This window comes from Fusarium venenatum, assembly GCF_020744135.1.
Source record: "Fusarium venenatum strain MPI-CAGE-CH-0201 chromosome Unknown EDB82scaffold_4, whole genome shotgun sequence".
Taxonomy (NCBI): Eukaryota; Fungi; Ascomycota; class Sordariomycetes; order Hypocreales; family Nectriaceae; genus Fusarium; species Fusarium venenatum.
Genome location: NW_027072132.1, coordinates 5,552,187 through 5,567,941, shown reverse-complemented (window position 1 = coordinate 5,567,941; position 15,755 = coordinate 5,552,187). Strand labels below are relative to the sequence as shown.

The 15,755-nt window shown below is 48.9% G+C and overlaps 7 protein-coding genes across 7 annotated transcripts; 3 read left to right on the top strand and 4 right to left on the bottom strand.

Annotated features, from left to right (window-relative positions):
• Positions 1-1,454: 1,454 nt before the first annotated feature.
• EDB82DRAFT_548519 (acyl-protein thioesterase 1) lies at positions 1,455-2,305 on the top strand (the record flags this gene model as incomplete). Its single annotated transcript, XM_025725039.2, has 4 exons — positions 1,455-1,646; positions 1,696-1,731; positions 1,778-2,175; positions 2,224-2,305. 4 exons carry the CDS (start codon positions 1,455-1,457, stop codon positions 2,303-2,305), a joined length of 708 nt encoding a protein of 235 aa, XP_025593677.2.
• A 366-nt stretch (positions 2,306-2,671) lies between these two features.
• EDB82DRAFT_516691 (uncharacterized protein) lies at positions 2,672-4,662 on the top strand. The gene has a single exon (XM_025725038.2). It carries the CDS (start codon positions 3,063-3,065, stop codon positions 4,509-4,511), a length of 1,449 nt encoding a protein of 482 aa, XP_025593676.1. The 5' UTR covers positions 2,672-3,062; the 3' UTR covers positions 4,512-4,662.
• EDB82DRAFT_516689 (uncharacterized protein) lies at positions 4,663-6,503 on the bottom strand. The gene is made up of 2 exons (XM_025725037.2): positions 6,088-6,503; positions 4,663-6,034 (listed from the first exon to the last, which is right to left on the bottom strand). Exons 1-2 carry the CDS (start codon positions 6,177-6,179, stop codon positions 4,870-4,872), a joined length of 1,257 nt encoding a protein of 418 aa, XP_025593675.1. The 5' UTR covers positions 6,180-6,503; the 3' UTR covers positions 4,663-4,869.
• Positions 6,504-6,744: 241 nt separating this feature from the next.
• On the top strand, positions 6,745-8,472 carry EDB82DRAFT_516684 (Extradiol ring-cleavage dioxygenase, class III enzyme, subunit B). The gene is made up of 4 exons (XM_025725036.2): positions 6,745-7,269; positions 7,316-7,488; positions 7,539-7,699; positions 7,749-8,472. Exons 1-4 carry the CDS (start codon positions 7,063-7,065, stop codon positions 8,213-8,215), a joined length of 1,008 nt encoding a protein of 335 aa, XP_025593674.1. The 5' UTR covers positions 6,745-7,062; the 3' UTR covers positions 8,216-8,472.
• Positions 8,473-8,566: 94 nt separating this feature from the next.
• On the bottom strand, positions 8,567-9,836 carry EDB82DRAFT_480974 (RNA 3'-terminal phosphate cyclase domain-containing protein; the record flags this gene model as incomplete). Its single annotated transcript, XM_025725035.1, has 2 exons — positions 8,567-9,651; positions 9,701-9,836. 2 exons carry the CDS (start codon positions 9,834-9,836, stop codon positions 8,567-8,569), a joined length of 1,221 nt encoding a protein of 406 aa, XP_025593673.1.
• A 1,529-nt stretch (positions 9,837-11,365) lies between these two features.
• EDB82DRAFT_480973 (uncharacterized protein) lies at positions 11,366-12,118 on the bottom strand (the record flags this gene model as incomplete). Its single annotated transcript, XM_065608148.1, has 3 exons — positions 11,366-11,666; positions 11,717-11,829; positions 11,870-12,118. 3 exons carry the CDS (start codon positions 12,116-12,118, stop codon positions 11,366-11,368), a joined length of 663 nt encoding a protein of 220 aa, XP_065463498.1.
• A 2,228-nt stretch (positions 12,119-14,346) lies between these two features.
• EDB82DRAFT_480972 (uncharacterized protein) lies at positions 14,347-15,105 on the bottom strand (the record flags this gene model as incomplete). Its single annotated transcript, XM_065608147.1, has 2 exons — positions 14,347-14,776; positions 14,834-15,105. The coding sequence occupies 2 exons, from the start codon at positions 15,103-15,105 to the stop codon at positions 14,347-14,349; spliced, it is 702 nt and encodes a 233-aa protein (XP_065463497.1).
• Positions 15,106-15,755: the final 650 nt, after the last annotated feature.

Here is a 15,755-nt window from a genome sequence, read left to right as displayed (position 1 = left end):
TCACCCCACTCACACACTAACGATGCCATGCACTCCAATTACTGGGTGTGCACGTGCCATTACCAGCCACCCAACCCCTAACGTGCCAGTGGTTTCAGGGTTGAGAGGGTCTCAAGATTCCGTTCCATGGACACGATATGATAAGATGATCAGATAATGCAATGCGTTTCCTTTTTGTTTGTGTTATTTTGATAATCAGAAAAGGGAGAGAATATCATAGAAAAAAGACTAGCATGCCAAACTGGTCCTGTCTCAACTGCAAGGTCTTGGTCGCGTACCTAGTGGTCAAGTACTAGGCACTACCTGATATGAAGAGGCTGGGTTGAGTAACTGGATGGTCCGGCGCCAGCCATCAAGATACTAGCTTTGCTCTAACAATGTTACATAGATTTAGTTGAAGACATCGGGACATCAAGGCTGTTGCCCGCAGAAGAGATACTATCTACTGAGGTTATATACTCAACAAAGGATGTTAGGAACTTATTGGTAACGACCAACTCATATACAGGAGCAATACATACTCTGATAACACAAAACTCAACAAGAGACAACCCAAAGAAACAATTGATGAACCTCGGGCAAAAAGAAGTCATTTCAAGGCGCAAAAGAAAGGTCTCGGAGGGAGTCGAATCCTCGCTGGCGGAATCAGAATCCGCAGTCATAGCCGTTAGTCAGACCACGAGACCTTCATAGCCGTTAGATTTATGCCTGCCTGTGGCTGTCAATTGTGAATATTTTTACTTATTAGATGCTGTGTTGTGGGATATTTGAGAATTCTTCCGAACGTCCATGATACCGCGGCTGAAGAAGCGGGTGCCGGGCCGAGCCTTTAGGCCAATCAAAATAATTTGGATGGTAGGACTCCACTCTTTAATCCAACGTCCACTCCCGTTCTTGCCGTTGCTCTAGAGAGTGGGTGAAGTTTTAAAGCAATATTGAATAAAGGACCAACTATTAAGTGATGTTGGATAATTCAAGATAATAGACTGAAGCTGATGAGTTTTCGATCATGGTTACATGACGTGCTGACCAACGGTAAAGAACATACAATTCGATTGCATCAATTTTCATGGCAAACTCACAAATGACATTCTGCAGAAACAGTTACCTAAACATACATTATAACTTGGCATTGAGTTGCTCCACTTGGCGCCGCTGCTGTTTGGAAATAATGCTTCTAAGTGCAGGGTAAACAGCTTGCCATTGATGGTGTACGGGCACTTCGCAACCCAAGATACCGCTAAACTCCACTTGGCCTTGACAAGACTCTCAGTGGGTGGACAGCTTAAACTTCCACTTCTACTATGCTCAACAATCGCAAACAAGCGCATGACACAGATTCACCTGCGAGATCCATTACCCGCTACCTTTTCATTTTTGCCCTTCCGTTACTAGTTCTCTTCATTTGGAATAAGGTATTCAGTAGCACCAAAACGGAGACCACAAAAGCAAACATGTCTTCAGGAAGAATCGCCCCGCTCGTTTTTCCTGCGGCATCCCAGCACACAGCTACAGTCATCTTTGTTCACGGTCTCGGTGACACTGGCCATGGTTGGGCGAGCGCTGTTGAGAACTGGCGCCGGCGACAGAAGCTGGATGAGGTCAAGTTCATCCTGCCTCATGCACCACAAATCCCCATCAGCGTGGTGAGTTTATGCCCGAGTGATGCATTAAGAATTGACCTAACACGGACAGAACATGGGAATGAGAATGCCTGGATGGTTTGATATCGTAAGAGTCCCTTCTAATCGTTGAGAACACATCTGACATGGCATAGAAACAACTTGGTGGAGACGTTGACTCTCTCATTCGTAACGAAGATATAGAAGGCATCAAGCTCAGCCAAAAGTACTTCCACGATCTCATTCAACAAGAGATTGGCTCGGGAATTTCCCCTGAGCGCATTGTTCTCGGCGGCTTCTCTCAGGGTGGTGCCATGTCTCTCCTTGCCGGCCTCACCTGCACAAGCAAGCTGGGTGGTATCCTTGGCCTCTCCTCGTGGTTGCTCCTGTCCAAGACCTTTGCCGACATGGTTAAGCCTACAGATGCCAACCGCCAGACTCCCGTTATGATGTTCCACGGTGAAGAAGACCCTATCGTCCCCTGCGAGCGTGGAAAGTTGAGTGCCGACCTGCTCAAGGGACTTGGCTACGACGTTGCATGGAAGACTTACCCGTAAGTCACTCCTGTTTTGTTAAAAACCAATATACTAACTTTACACAGTGGTATGGGACACTCTGCTGTTCCTGAGGAGCTTGACGAGGTTGAAGCATTCTTGAGGAAGCAGTTGCCCCCTAAGAACTAGAAGATTCAGGAAGAGGGTTCTTAGATGGCTTGTGTTTGCTGAGGTTTAATTACCAAAGAGGAACAGGAGAAAATAGACACGATGTTGATGAATGCGGCTCCTGGAATTTGGAATATATTCATCACATTATACTGGCACGGGTTAAGAAAAGGCCAATCGTGCTGACTTCACATGCCCCGTGGCCCTCGATCATTGCAACCTCGTGATGGCCATTCAAGTTAGGAGGGCAACACAACAGAGCTTGGGTTAAAAAAAAAAAAAAAACAGATGAATCAAGGAGCTGGTATAAGCAGCCTACAATGACTTGCTAATTTCATCGCTTATGCTTTCAGCAGTTAGATTTTCTATGAAATATCACCTTCCAGATAAAATTCCCTAAAGACGAGGTGCCGCCAAAATGACGTGCGCTGCGCTCTACCACTGGCTGGGCGCCTTACAATGCCCGCCGCGTAGAGGTGCATGATAAGGCCGGGCCACCAAGTGCCCTATCGCTTACAGTAGCGCACTGGGGGAACTTGCAGCGGCAGACCCTTGCACCCTTGATCCCGGACAGTCTTCTCCAACGGTTGCCAACCGATCGAAACCTTTGGTGGAATCAACAACTTTGTTCGATACCTGACCCTTCCAAATTGACGCATCTTGTTTATGGCTTCGATACTCTGCTAAAACATCTTCATCCGTCTTCTCAAAACGTCCCCGATTCGCAATCCACACAAGCCGAGTCACACCGATGATCGTCCGCCCAAAGTAAACAAACATGACCTCCGAAGCCTCGCGTCCAGTGTCACCGACACCGTCACAACTACCGCCTGTCCCTGGATCGCCCGTATACTCTCTTGCATCAACTACGAACCCTTTATCTCAGTTTAACCTACCACTCCCACCACCTCCCCGATCTTTACATGCTGTCCTCACAAAAGCCGACCTTGAAAACTCCCAGCAAGCTTATTCTGACCTCGTTGCTTCCGCAAAGTCATACCGGCTCGCTCTCGCTGCGCTGTCAACCGCTGCGTCCACCTTCGGCTCAGCGCTCGAAGCATGTGCCAGACTAAAAGAGGCTCGCGCTGAGCCTATTGGGCCTTCTGGGTCGACCAACATGACGGCTAGCTTCTCGACTAAGGGCTCCTGCACTGCCGATATGCTCATGTCCGCTTCTGGAGTGCACCATCTCGTCGCAAACCACCAACAGATTCTCTCCGAGACAGTATACCGATCCTTCGAAGTGCCGCTTCTCCATGACCTGGACAAATGGCAGACCGTTATTGACGATGAAGAGGAGACGTACAAACATAATATCAAAGCCCAGAGCAGAGAGATCAAGCGGTTGGAAAAGGAGGGCATGAAGTTGCACAAACAGCGAAGGCGAGATGTGGGACGATTTAGAGCACATTTGGTTGACTTGACTACGAAACTGGACGGTTTGACAACGTTACATGCCGATCATGCACGAACGCTGTTGAGAGAGAGTCAAGAGACAAGCGGAAGAATTGTCGACGCAAGCTGCAGCCTTGTACGCGCAGAGGTGGACATATTCGAAAGTCTCGCAAGAAAAGGATGGAGCGGAGGCGGTCTGGACGATCTCCTGGAGAGGGGACAGGATTTATTTGCAACCGAGGAAGACAGCGCAAACATGGGCAGCGGTGGCGGCGGCGACACACCAAAGCTCTTTTCGATCCTCCCGCCCAAGAGCATACTTGCCGATACAGGGTCAGAACTATCCAGGAGCCACGCTAGAGGTGACAGTCTCCTGATGGATACAGAACGCTACCAATCACTTGCTGCGCTGGCTTCAGATATGAGACCCAGTGGTGGTGGCGACACCGACAGCGTCTTCTCGACAGACTTTAACAAACCGCGTAACGCAAGACCGTTCTCACCACAGCCTATTCGCCGGGTCCCAACAGATGTAACCTATGACTCGCTAGTTGGCCGAGCAGAAGGTATAGGAAACGACGATGATGAATTAAGTCGATCTGAATTACTTCTGCCTGTGGCTGAATCAGATGGTGAAGTAGAGGAGACACAAAATGGCGATGAACATAATGAAATTTGTGAACAGGACATTGCTGTCGAGCAAGAGGAGGAAACAAGAGGGCGATCCGTATCACCTGCTTCTATGGAGAAAAGACCAAAGTCGCCAGGGCTAATTACAGATGCGAGCTCTGCAGCTGCGTGGAGCGGCGATGAAGACAGAAGTCCAAGCTAAGTGGCCGGGTTACTGAATTACGATTGTGTTGGGTTATCATGTACAAAGGCGTTTGTGTGGGCATTTTTGACAAGACATTCTCTTCACCGAGAGGCAGAAATAGATTTGCAGGGCTTGCTCCTGATTGATAGTATACAAACATTATGCGGATCTTCATCCTCGATGTCTATTAAATATGCGACTAAACCAAGTGGTACCATTCCATAACACGCCTTACGCCATGACCGTTGTTACGCCGTGGTCGATGATCAAATTCTTCGTCTCTCGTACATTCTAGTTCTGCTACCCACCGATGCTATTGCCTTTTTGGACCGTCTGTCTAGGATATCTTGTACTCACACTGCCGATTAGATGTCCTCTAATCATCCTTATCGGCATTGAGCACATCACCCCCAAACAGTCCAATCCAAGCGTCAAGCCACCAGATGAGCTTCCAGTACAAGCTTGCCTTGCTCCAATCGAATTCACCTGTCTCGGTTCGCGGCACCTCGTTACCGATCATGCTGCCACCAAACCACTTAACGAAAGGAATGGCATTAATCACTCGCTGCATCATGGTTTGCTGAGGGAGAAGGGCTTGCTCGGCAGGAAGAATGGTAGCGCGGCGGGCGGTCGGGATGCGACGACAGAAAATACTGTCCTCGTCGCGAATCTCCATAGGCTCAATGCTCGATGTGGTGGCTTTAGGGAGAGGCAGAGGCTCAGTGATCGTGGCGGAAGAGGCATGGGAGTTGCTGATAGTCCCAGTGTCCATGGTCAGGCTGGAGGTTTGCGAATGAGGCGGAGAGAGGTCGAGGAGACGGCTGTTAAACGATGTTGGCCCGCTCAAGTTCTTGCGACCATTTGAGGTGGGAACCGTCGGCATGCTCTGTGACCGGGGGTGATCAGGAACAACCTCAATATCGGGACAGGCCTCGTCCTTGGCGGGAGGAACTCCTCGGTACGGCTCAGCGTACACAAGATGTCCCAGAATCCTTTGAGGGCTGGCAAAGGTTGCAGCTTCGGCAGCTTCTCTGCTCTCAAAGGTAACCTTGACCCAATGATCTCCACCATCGGCACGATTCACCAAGGCTCGTTCGTCGGCTGTGAGGTTACGGCGTCGCGTGAATGCGGGATCGCGTAATTCGGACTTGTATCGGCGTTGGCTGGCAGGAGGTTCTCGGGGATAATCCTCCAAGATCGCGCCCGCAAGTGATTCGTAATGGGAGATGGCAGCGTACTGCTGAGTGTACGATCGGTAGCCGCGGAGGATTAGCTCGACGGGCGTAGAGGTGGCCGGTCGTTGGGTAGCAGCCTCTTCCTGCATCATACCGCTGCTCTTACGCTGGACGGTCTGAGCAGGTGCGGCGGCTTGGTTCGATACCCAATCGCCAAAAAGCTTATCTGCAGCAGCTAGCGTGGGGTTCTCGCGACTGCGAGCTGGTGTTCCGGTACGCGATCGCGAACGACGGGTTGATTTACCAAACGAACCAGATTCGGCGGCGCTGCGACGTGATCGTGTAGTTCCTTGGGGGGCATCTTGTCTGATTGCGCGTCTTGTCAGTGTTAGTTTGAAGGGGAAGAGAGGTAGCCATACTGGTTGAAATACATGGCATAAGGTCGCTTGATGCCGTCGTCACCGACATAGCATTCATCGTCTGGGACGTTGTGAAGGATAAGAGGAGCCATGATGAAGGTCGAAACAGATAATTAAGCGCAAGTATCACAGGCAGGGCGTGTCTGATGAATGGACCGTATTGTGTGGCGTGAGATACGATCCTGGGGGCGATGTTTGTCGACGGACAAAGAAGATGAAGATGATGGTTAAGTGATGAGCCGCCCTTTCACATTTGATGATTGCCCTGCAGTTTCTGAGGTTGACTTTTTGGCGGGCCAATCTGGCAGTTGCACCCAGCAACGGACCACTGAAGGTAGCTCCTTCTGTTTTGTGGGGCAGTTTATCCGGTTCCGTTGGAGCTTAAGCTTACCACCAACGCAGTCTCTACAGCAAGCATATAGGGTACTCGTTCACAATTAGGATAAGAGAAGGCCTTTAGCTGGGATAGTTTCTTTAATTACTAGATATCTACTGAGGCAGGTAGTTAATTAGGATACAACCGCAGTGTATTCATTTCCTTGAATTAGCCATGGATCTTCAATCAAACCCAATGTAGCTTTACTATAGTATCTATTTGGGACAACCACGGCTGTAGCCACTTGCGACTATTGTCCATCCTAATCTATGGACTTTTACACGTGCACCATTCACAAGGTAACGTTGTACGAGCCGCAAAATCCCATCCAGCACAGACTTGTTAATCACTTCGCCAATCTCTCCACTATCAATAACCCAAGCTGGAAACACCCATGACGATAACTATCATGATGGGCTGATTTAGTATCACGTTCATCCCACTTCAGCTCAAAAGATCCACCGGCGGATATTCCGGAAAGGATACTCGGATATACGATTCACCAGCATGTAAACGGAGCATGATTCTACAATAGTAACGTTTCTGATACTGTCTTGAACTACGGTCGAGAGTTTATTATCAACATCGCTCGACTCACCATGGCTCAACGCTTACTACTCCGAGCATTGATCGGCTTTGTTTCTGTGGCTGTAGCCATGATTGCTTGGTTCAGTGCATCGCCGCTTAAAGCTTTCCCATCGATATTGCAGAGGGTAGGAGTCGATTGGTACAACGCACAGAAGAATACAATCCCGCCAGCTGCTTCAATAACAAAAACACCTGTCTACTTCTTTAGCCATGGCGGTGTAAGTTTCCCCTAAAGTTAGAAACAAACAGACTAACAAACCAAAGCCAGATGTTCAATATAACACAAAGCATCCTGTATATCCGGTCCTTCAACGAATTGGCAAAGAAATTACACATCAAGTCAAACCAAAAGCCGTGGTTGTCTTCTCGGCACATTGGATGGGAGAAGAGGACACCATCCATGTCAACAATGCAGTTGATACTGACCTAATCTATGAGTGTGTTATGTGCTGAATCTTACTCCAAGTCTCTGTTAACCTGTAACCAGTTTCTATGGCTTCCCTGATCATTTTTACAAAGCTCAGTATCCAAACAAAGGAAGCCCCGAGCTTGCGAGTAAGATCATGGTGATGCTTTCAGAGGCCGGAATTCAGTCCTATGGAATGAAACGTGGCCTAGATCATGGCGTGTTCTCTGGCTTCCACGTTGGTACGTGTGCTAAGTATACTTGTCAGACAGATATACTGACAAGCCATAGCTTTTAACCCTGAAGCGAATCCTCTAAACGTCCCGCTGGTTCAGGTCTCTTTATTTAAGAGTGAAGACCCTCATGCTCATTATGCCCTTGGCCGCGCTGTGTCTGCACTTAGGAACGAGGGAATCGTCATAATCGGTGCTGGAATGTCAGTACACAACTTGCGAGACATGCACCACATGTTTAAAGGTAACACAGAACCACTCCCATACGTTGTGAGTTTCGACAACGCCCTTAAAGAGGCTGCGGAGGCCGACCCTGATGTCCGCGAGGAAAAGATGGCCGCGGTATGCAAGAGAGGAGACGCAAAACAAGCGCACCCTTTCATGGACCATCTCATGCCCGTTTTCATTGCTGCGGGCGCGGCTGGTGAGGATAGGGGAAAACAAACTTGGACATTGCATGAAGGTAGCTTCGGTTGGTCGCAGTTCCGTTTCGGTGATCTCCCTTCATCTTGGACTGCGCTGTAACACTGTGCTTGAAATCAAAGTTCAACACGGATCATTGAGGCCAGTATACAAAAGCAGGCAGATCGGTTCCTATATGATGGATCTTTAGATAAAGACCAAGAATTTGATTGAGGTGGCGACGCGAACGCCATCAAATCTAACCCTCAAATGTTGAGTGTGCAATACCTTTCTATCCAGTAAGGATAAGTAGCACTACAGCTATGAGGCCATCCTTAGCCACGTCACAACTAATGCACTCTGCTCAAACAACGCTTTAATTGGTGTTTAAATTTATTGAATCAGGTTGATATCCGCTCGCCATTAACTACTACTATTGACTCATAAGTATGCCCTATTCTGAGCCTAAAAGGTCTATTTCATTGATATACTTGCGCCTTTGACTATGTCTCCTTTATTGTAAAATTCCACGTTCGGGAGCATCTCACTAGCAACCCATCTTGCTGTTTGTGAATGTAGCGAACCATAACCAAATGGTTCATGAGTCTTTTCCTTTCTCATTCTATCGCCTCCAATATCAAGATTTCCCATATTATCAATTAGCGCCTCAGAAGATGATTCGCCTGGGCCGTCACGCCGAGGAAACGAGGAATATCCTTCGCAAAGTGCCTGGAACACGACCACTTGGTCTTGAAGATGAACGTCTACTTGACCCCCAACCTCTATCTCTTTATACAGACCTCGGCATAGCTGCTTTGAAACCTGATCCGTGAACCGATCCCTGTTATTCGTCTTCTTCGGCAGAGATCCGAGCCAGTCGTGTCCCCATCGAATTCCAGATGTGGAGTGTGCGACGAGGAGTATGTACCAGCGTGAATCCAGGTTCGTGTCTTCAGTAAGCTTGAAGCAGATTTCAGTTGACGGGAACAGTTCTTCCAGATCTTTTGTCAGTGATGCCTGGAGCTTCTCATGCATGCTACCAGGCACCACCATGCTGACATCGACAGACTTGACCTCGTAGGATTCGGGGTATTTTAGTTTCCCCGGGGCCTTGTATCGCAGGCTCTGACCAATCTTCAATGGGTGGAATTTCAGACTGATTTGCCCTCTGGACTGAGGTCCCATGCTCCACCCACGACGCTCTAGTGTTCTCTCTACCTGGATGCCGAACCGTTCTTCTAATGTTGGCAATAGTATCTGATCCAGATATTCGAAACTGAGGGAAAATGAGACATTTGTTCCGCCGGAGATTTGAAGCTCAACTGGTTCCTCAGAGTCATTTCCCGCAAAGACCAAGAATGGCAAGATAGCTTGGAGTATGAGAAGTGTGCTTGCAGAACCTGATTCTGCGGATACTTTGATATTGCGTTGGTGTAATTCCGTGGGTGTTCGTCTTGGTACGAATGTGACAGTTTTGGATCCTACACTTAGGCCATCAACGTCTGCATCGGTTATCTCCGTAAGATACTGGATACTGGTGACATGCTGGCTCTTGAGACCTGAAGGATATTAGCCAGTGATGTCGTTATAAATCCAGACATCACCCACCACCGCCGCGGTCACGATTTCCTCTCACGTTGGTGATTGTGACCGCTTGCCCTGTCAAAGCAGCTATGGCAACCGCGACTCTAACGACTTGCCCGCCACCCTCACCCGTTCTTCCATCCAATTCCACAGGCTTCATGTTGCCTGCGTTGAGATGGTGGGAAGCTTGTGGCGAGATGGGTTGATAGGTTGTGGTTGTCCTGCGGAAGGTTGGTTCAGGCAGAAGTATCAGCCGCGAAGTTGTACCGCAATGAAAGCAGCGTGAATGACTCAGAGAATTGTCTAGTAACCCAGCTATATATGATGTTGATGCTGATTCACCGTTTAACTGCTCCTCACTTTTTGTGACTCATTTGCCGAACGAACTAACAGCTGCAAAGCTAGGCAACAAACACTTTCCAGTGGCTGAATTGACAAGCAATATGGGCTTTTCACGATTAGATCCAATGTCTTTGTTATATTCAAGGAGAAAGATGAGCCGGCGGGTGGCTAATAGTATGTGTCCTCTGCGGTTGATTGCTAAGCCCTTCGGTGAGACCGAGACCAAAATTGAGCTGACGGGGCTCAGTATTTTCGTGTTCAAAACTGGGGTTTTGACAAGATTATACATAAGAAGCTGGAGTACTCGACCTTCTTTCTCTTGGCTGAGTTGCGTTTGGCCGCCGAATAACTGCAAGTGTAAGTGGACAGCTGAGCTGAATCGGGGATGGATGTCGGCTCCGGCAGGCAAAGTGGGACCACCCGCTGCGGCCGGGGCTCTCTAGTCTAACCTGCAAACCTGCAAGGATATCACTTACACGATGTTGGCATCCCCATGCGATGACTCAGCCTCATGATGATCCCTCTCCTCACTGCAGCAACGATTGGACGTCATGATAAACTCGCCACGCGTAGAGATACACTGCGCAGGAGATAAGTGGCGACTTTGGCCTATCATCTTCGCCAATTGGGACCGAGTTACAGAAAAGATGAATGATTGTAGGCCACAATTATCCTACACAGCCTTGACTTACGAATAATCGCGTATACTCATCGTCAAGGCGACTGGCCTGGGTTTTGCAACAGGGCTGGAGATTGTTAACTTGAAGAAGAAAGGCATTCAACAATACGAGAGTGAAGTATACAAGAACTATTCCAGCCTATACCCAAAGTTTTTCGCTCGTTCGTTTCAGATATACCCAACTACTGAAACCCTGCCATAAGGGAGACACTTCAAGCTCAGACAATTTAGGAGCAGACCATACCCAGATAACTTCGAGAAAAGAGAACAGAAAAAACAGTCCTTATTAAAAGGCACCTGCTCCCCTTTTCCACGTTAAAGACTTTATCTTCCTCTCTTCTTCTTCTTCTTCTTCTTCTTCTTCTTCTTCTTCTTCTTCTTCTTCTTCTTCTTCATCTATTATGCAACCGCCCGATGCAAGAAACCTGCCTGCCTGCGCCTGTCCCAGTTCCTTCCTAGTCGTTGTATTGCAATGCAGTGGGAGGACGCTCGCCCTTCGATCGGCGTTTCCGTACGAAATGGATTGCGGAAACTGCAACAGCCCTAATTAGAAGGTGCGGATGGAGTGGGATATCTCTACTCACCAATCATCTAAGTCCTCCAGCGCCATTTCTAGTCTTCGCGAAACATGCTATTTCACGAATAGATATCAACCACGGATTCCGGAACTACTCGTTCTTTTCAGTATCATCCGAGAGCTCGATATCATCATCGGCTGCAGGAGTATCCAAAGGGGCTTCAGAACGGAAGGCAAGGTTAACTTGCCGAAGGGCTTGCTCGATGTCACTAGGCCTTTTGCCTACGCATGTATTGGTAACTCCAGATACCCAAAGAGCGACATTTGCTTGCAGTTGGGGAACCTTTCCGTCGTTCTCTTCAATGTCCATGGGGTTGGAATTTTCATCTGGGCCGCCTATAACCTGGTCCCGGCCTTGATCATTCTGTTCAGCACCGCAGTTTTCAACGCCACTGCCCTGATTAGCATCTCGATCGTTATGGTAGAGATATCACAGCATTACCTTTCACCACTTCCTTGTTCAGCGTCGATACGAGAAGGAGAGCCCATAGAGTCGCCCTTGTTTCGACTGTATTCCAGCTGGCCGACTCCACTGTTACGCAAGGCAAGCTGTGCCTGTTAGCGAAATCTTGGGAACATCTGGTGAACCGCGTACGAAGTCCCCTGGAATGCCATCTTGGATTGCCATGTGGGTAGGGTCGCCAGCTGCAAGCTCGTCATCGGGCCCATAAGGGTCGTCGAGGACAGTCGAAGGTGTCTCGCCCAAGCTAGGGGGCTCATTTCTTATTCGAATTTGCCTCTGAACCCTCCTGCAGCTGATATAGATCCGTTTTGTCTCTTCCAAAACACACAACTGGGAGCATGCTATACACTCGGGAATGCGGAGCTCGCTGTTAGTGTACATGGCGACAGACGTTAGAAGGGATAGTAGACGACGCTAAACTGAGACAAGATGGCAGTTTTCTCCGGTTCTGATACCAGTGGCCTTTCTCGGCGATGGTGGATGGGACGTTCGATCGCCAGAGTAGAGATATCGCCAGCCTTTGCGGTCAGCTCTCAAGTGGCAACCCTTCCCAATGTCGTAAGGGGGCACGCGAGGCGGAGTGTCACGGAGACTTCTACAGCCAAACGTGTAGGAGAGCGATGGAGTAGATGAGGTACTGCTAGCAAGTGAGGAAGTGGCGGTACTTCCTGCTGAGAGCCGGATAGCCATTACCAGAGCGCCTTAGGATGCACACGACAACCTTTGAGAGTTGATGGGGAACCACCAGGAGATGCTCGATGATTGAACCGCTGATGGAAAAGAAGGTGTTCGTGTTGTCTTTGCAGCAGTACCCTTGTAAGTCTCCTCCTACTGGTCGATGATAAGGAGCTGCCTGTCTTGTCTCCCGCTCCTGCTTTTATTCGAAGCTGATATCGAAATCATCCACAGACACTAACACTAATCAGTCTAGGGATCTCGAGCTTCTGTTGGAAGATATTGGAGTTCACTGGGGAATTACTGTCGACCAGAAGAAAACAAACACCGGTCTTTAATTTGCCGGTGACTTAGTTATCTCCCCCGATTGTGCACAGATACCGAGTCGATTATGGCTCCGAGGCGGTTTGGTAGTTGATCAGGGCCAAGGCAGCAAGGCAGCTCGCGGGCATGTGTCGACTGATTGGAGAGCCGACGATGAGGCTTCGCCATAACTGGGATTTGCAGACGAACAAGGCAGACAGCGTCTTGGTGTCATGATGAAACGCCCGGGCAAGTTTATGCGACTGTAGGGGAACGAAACAAAAAGCGGCAAAATGGAAAGAAACGAAAGAGAGAGAAAAAGGTATAGAGATACAGAAGCCACATGGACAAGGTGGTTCGAGAATTTGGTATTGTATTGACCCTTGATGGGCCAGTAGTGAACAATCCAGAATCGGTCGCCATGAAAGCTACACCAGAGTTTCCAAACAGCGGTAAAAACATCAAGAGATTCAAGAGGGAGAAGCGAAGGTGGAATTGCACAGCTACTTAACTTCTCCCTCCCACTTCAAGCCACCTCTACTTCTTGCATATGACAACCACCACATGCGCATGACGGACTCTCAGCTTTTATTCAACACTGGCGAAATTGGTGTGAGACCCTCTACTGTGTTCCCCAGCGGAGAGGTTGGTGACTTTCATCCCAGTCTTAGCTCAAGCAGGCTGTAACTCTTCAATACACATACAACTTACGAGGTACCTGGAAGAACTGGAAATCACTGTACATACCTGCAGATCAACCCTCGTTAAATTGTCGGTTTAATGCCCAGAAAGTCACAGTACAGGACCTGAAGCCGTTGTTGGGCAGACTAAACTGAGGTAAACTGAGGTTGGCCTACTCCTTGGACCGTCGCTGATCTTGCAAGGATCGCATCACACGTCCACCGATGGTATAATACATGCAGCGAAGTCAGCTTGGATAGGCTGAACCAGCAATGTCGAGCAGCCCACGCGATAACTCTTTTGGTCAATAAACTATCTCGATGGGCCTGTCCTGCACACGCTCCTTGGCTGATTACCACCAACAGCTGAGACACTTGCAGTAAAGTGGCGCCTCGAGATTTTTCATTCGGATTGGTGCGCACACCAACTATGGCATTGGTGTATAGCAACGTTGTCTTCAATGGAACGATTTATCTTCAACTACTGGATGGAGCATAGATGCGAATCTCCATGTCTGTGTGTGCCACATGCACGTCTTTTGGTGTCGCACTATTGCTTCTAGCAACCAATAACTCTGTTGGAGAGTTTGCTTTTAGTCTGAAATCATACCTTCCATCTATCGGCCCCCAAACCTTGTTCCCAACAGAAATTAAAACGAAGATCAATGTTATTGATGAAGGTATTGCTACAAACTATAAATATAATATCTATACATGTACAACCCCAGTGGCCCCGAAAGAAACGATCTTGAAATCACCTTTGGTATTCGATGAAATCACCAATAGAAGCCCGCAAGTTATATGTCATGAAGAAACCATAACGTACCAGTACGAGGACGAAAGTAATGGAAATGGGCCGTCAATAGCACCCCCTGTTTAAACGCCAACCAGAGACACAGCATCAAAATCCAATATGGGTTCCAGTGGGGTGAGATGTCAACCCCAAGGAATTCACCAACGCCGGGTCCGAGAAGACTTGCCGTTATGATTGGCACATTCAACTGCTGGTGGATGGCCACGATAGTTCGGGTCGATACGTTGTGGATAAGGCCATGGCGTACCACCTTGCAGGACGTCTTGGGCTGAGGCATTGAGGTTGGCACCATGGGTGAACTGCATTTCAAAATGGGTGATGGCCCTGGCAGCAGAAGTGATCGCACGTTGCTCAGTGTCACCAGCGTACGATGCATAACGGGTTCCCGGATGTTGCCCAGAGTCAACGAAATGAGCAGTCCTTCTATGAGGGTCGTCGAACGGACGGTGGCCGCCTGGGAGGGTCACCCGGCCCTGTGCGTCGATAGGGTCGTCGAACGGACGGTGGCCGCCTGGGAGGGTCACCCGGCCCTGTGCGTCGATAGGGTCGTCGTATTGCTGAAGGCCACTACTTTATCGAATTAGCAAGTGCACACCACATTTTTAAAAAGTCTCAATTACATACCTGCCTTGATATGCCCAGATGGTTGACGGGGCATACCCTTGGATGTCTTGACGTGCAGATATATCTTGATGTCCTTGGACCAGATAGGTTCGGCCGTCCGTTACGTGCGGTTGCATTTGAGGGAGACTTTGTGGAACTTGTGAGATCTCTCGCGAAGCAGACGCAGGGTATTGTGTTTGCCGTACATGTTGTGAGTGCCGCTGGACCGTGGTTGTCCGTGAGCGACGAGTCTCATCTGAATATCCCCTGTGAGGATCAGATGGAAGATTCATGATCGAAGTCGAAATGATCGATGCGGAAACATGGAGAAATGGACAAGAGTAAATGACGAAGAAAGAGAGGGATCGCGGTTCTTTTATATGGACAAATCTTTGTGGCGATGGAAACCAAGGCTGATCGCATGGCGGAATATGAAATTATTCGCAAAGCCGACTTTGACAATTACCTCTCTATCTGTTAAGGGGTTGACGGTCGTCGGGCACGAACACTATACAGACGCCTACAGCGGCAGGTAACTGCTGCCTGGATAACAATGGCCAGCCATGCCGGAGAGGAGAATGCCTAGGGTGGCATTGCAAGGAAAGCTTCAACACACTGGTCCCTCAAACCATATGGGAAGCTGTCGTGGCCCAAGTAAACTCGGGTCGAGTCATCAAAAAGCATCATAATGCCCGCCTCGACTTGTGGTTTGCTGGCGCCGACAGGATCGTCTATCACGAGATACACTGCTTAACGGGTTATTTTCTTGAGTGGGAAAAGGCATAGCTCGGGCAGCCCCTGATGACGCATTGCTGATATCTTCGTCGGGGTATGGCTACCTACTTATAAGCTAGGTCGCCTGGTGCGCTAGGAGGCAACTATTGGGGGCACATAAGCATATTGTCTTTCATGAGATCATAGGGGCACGAGCCTTTCTAGGAAT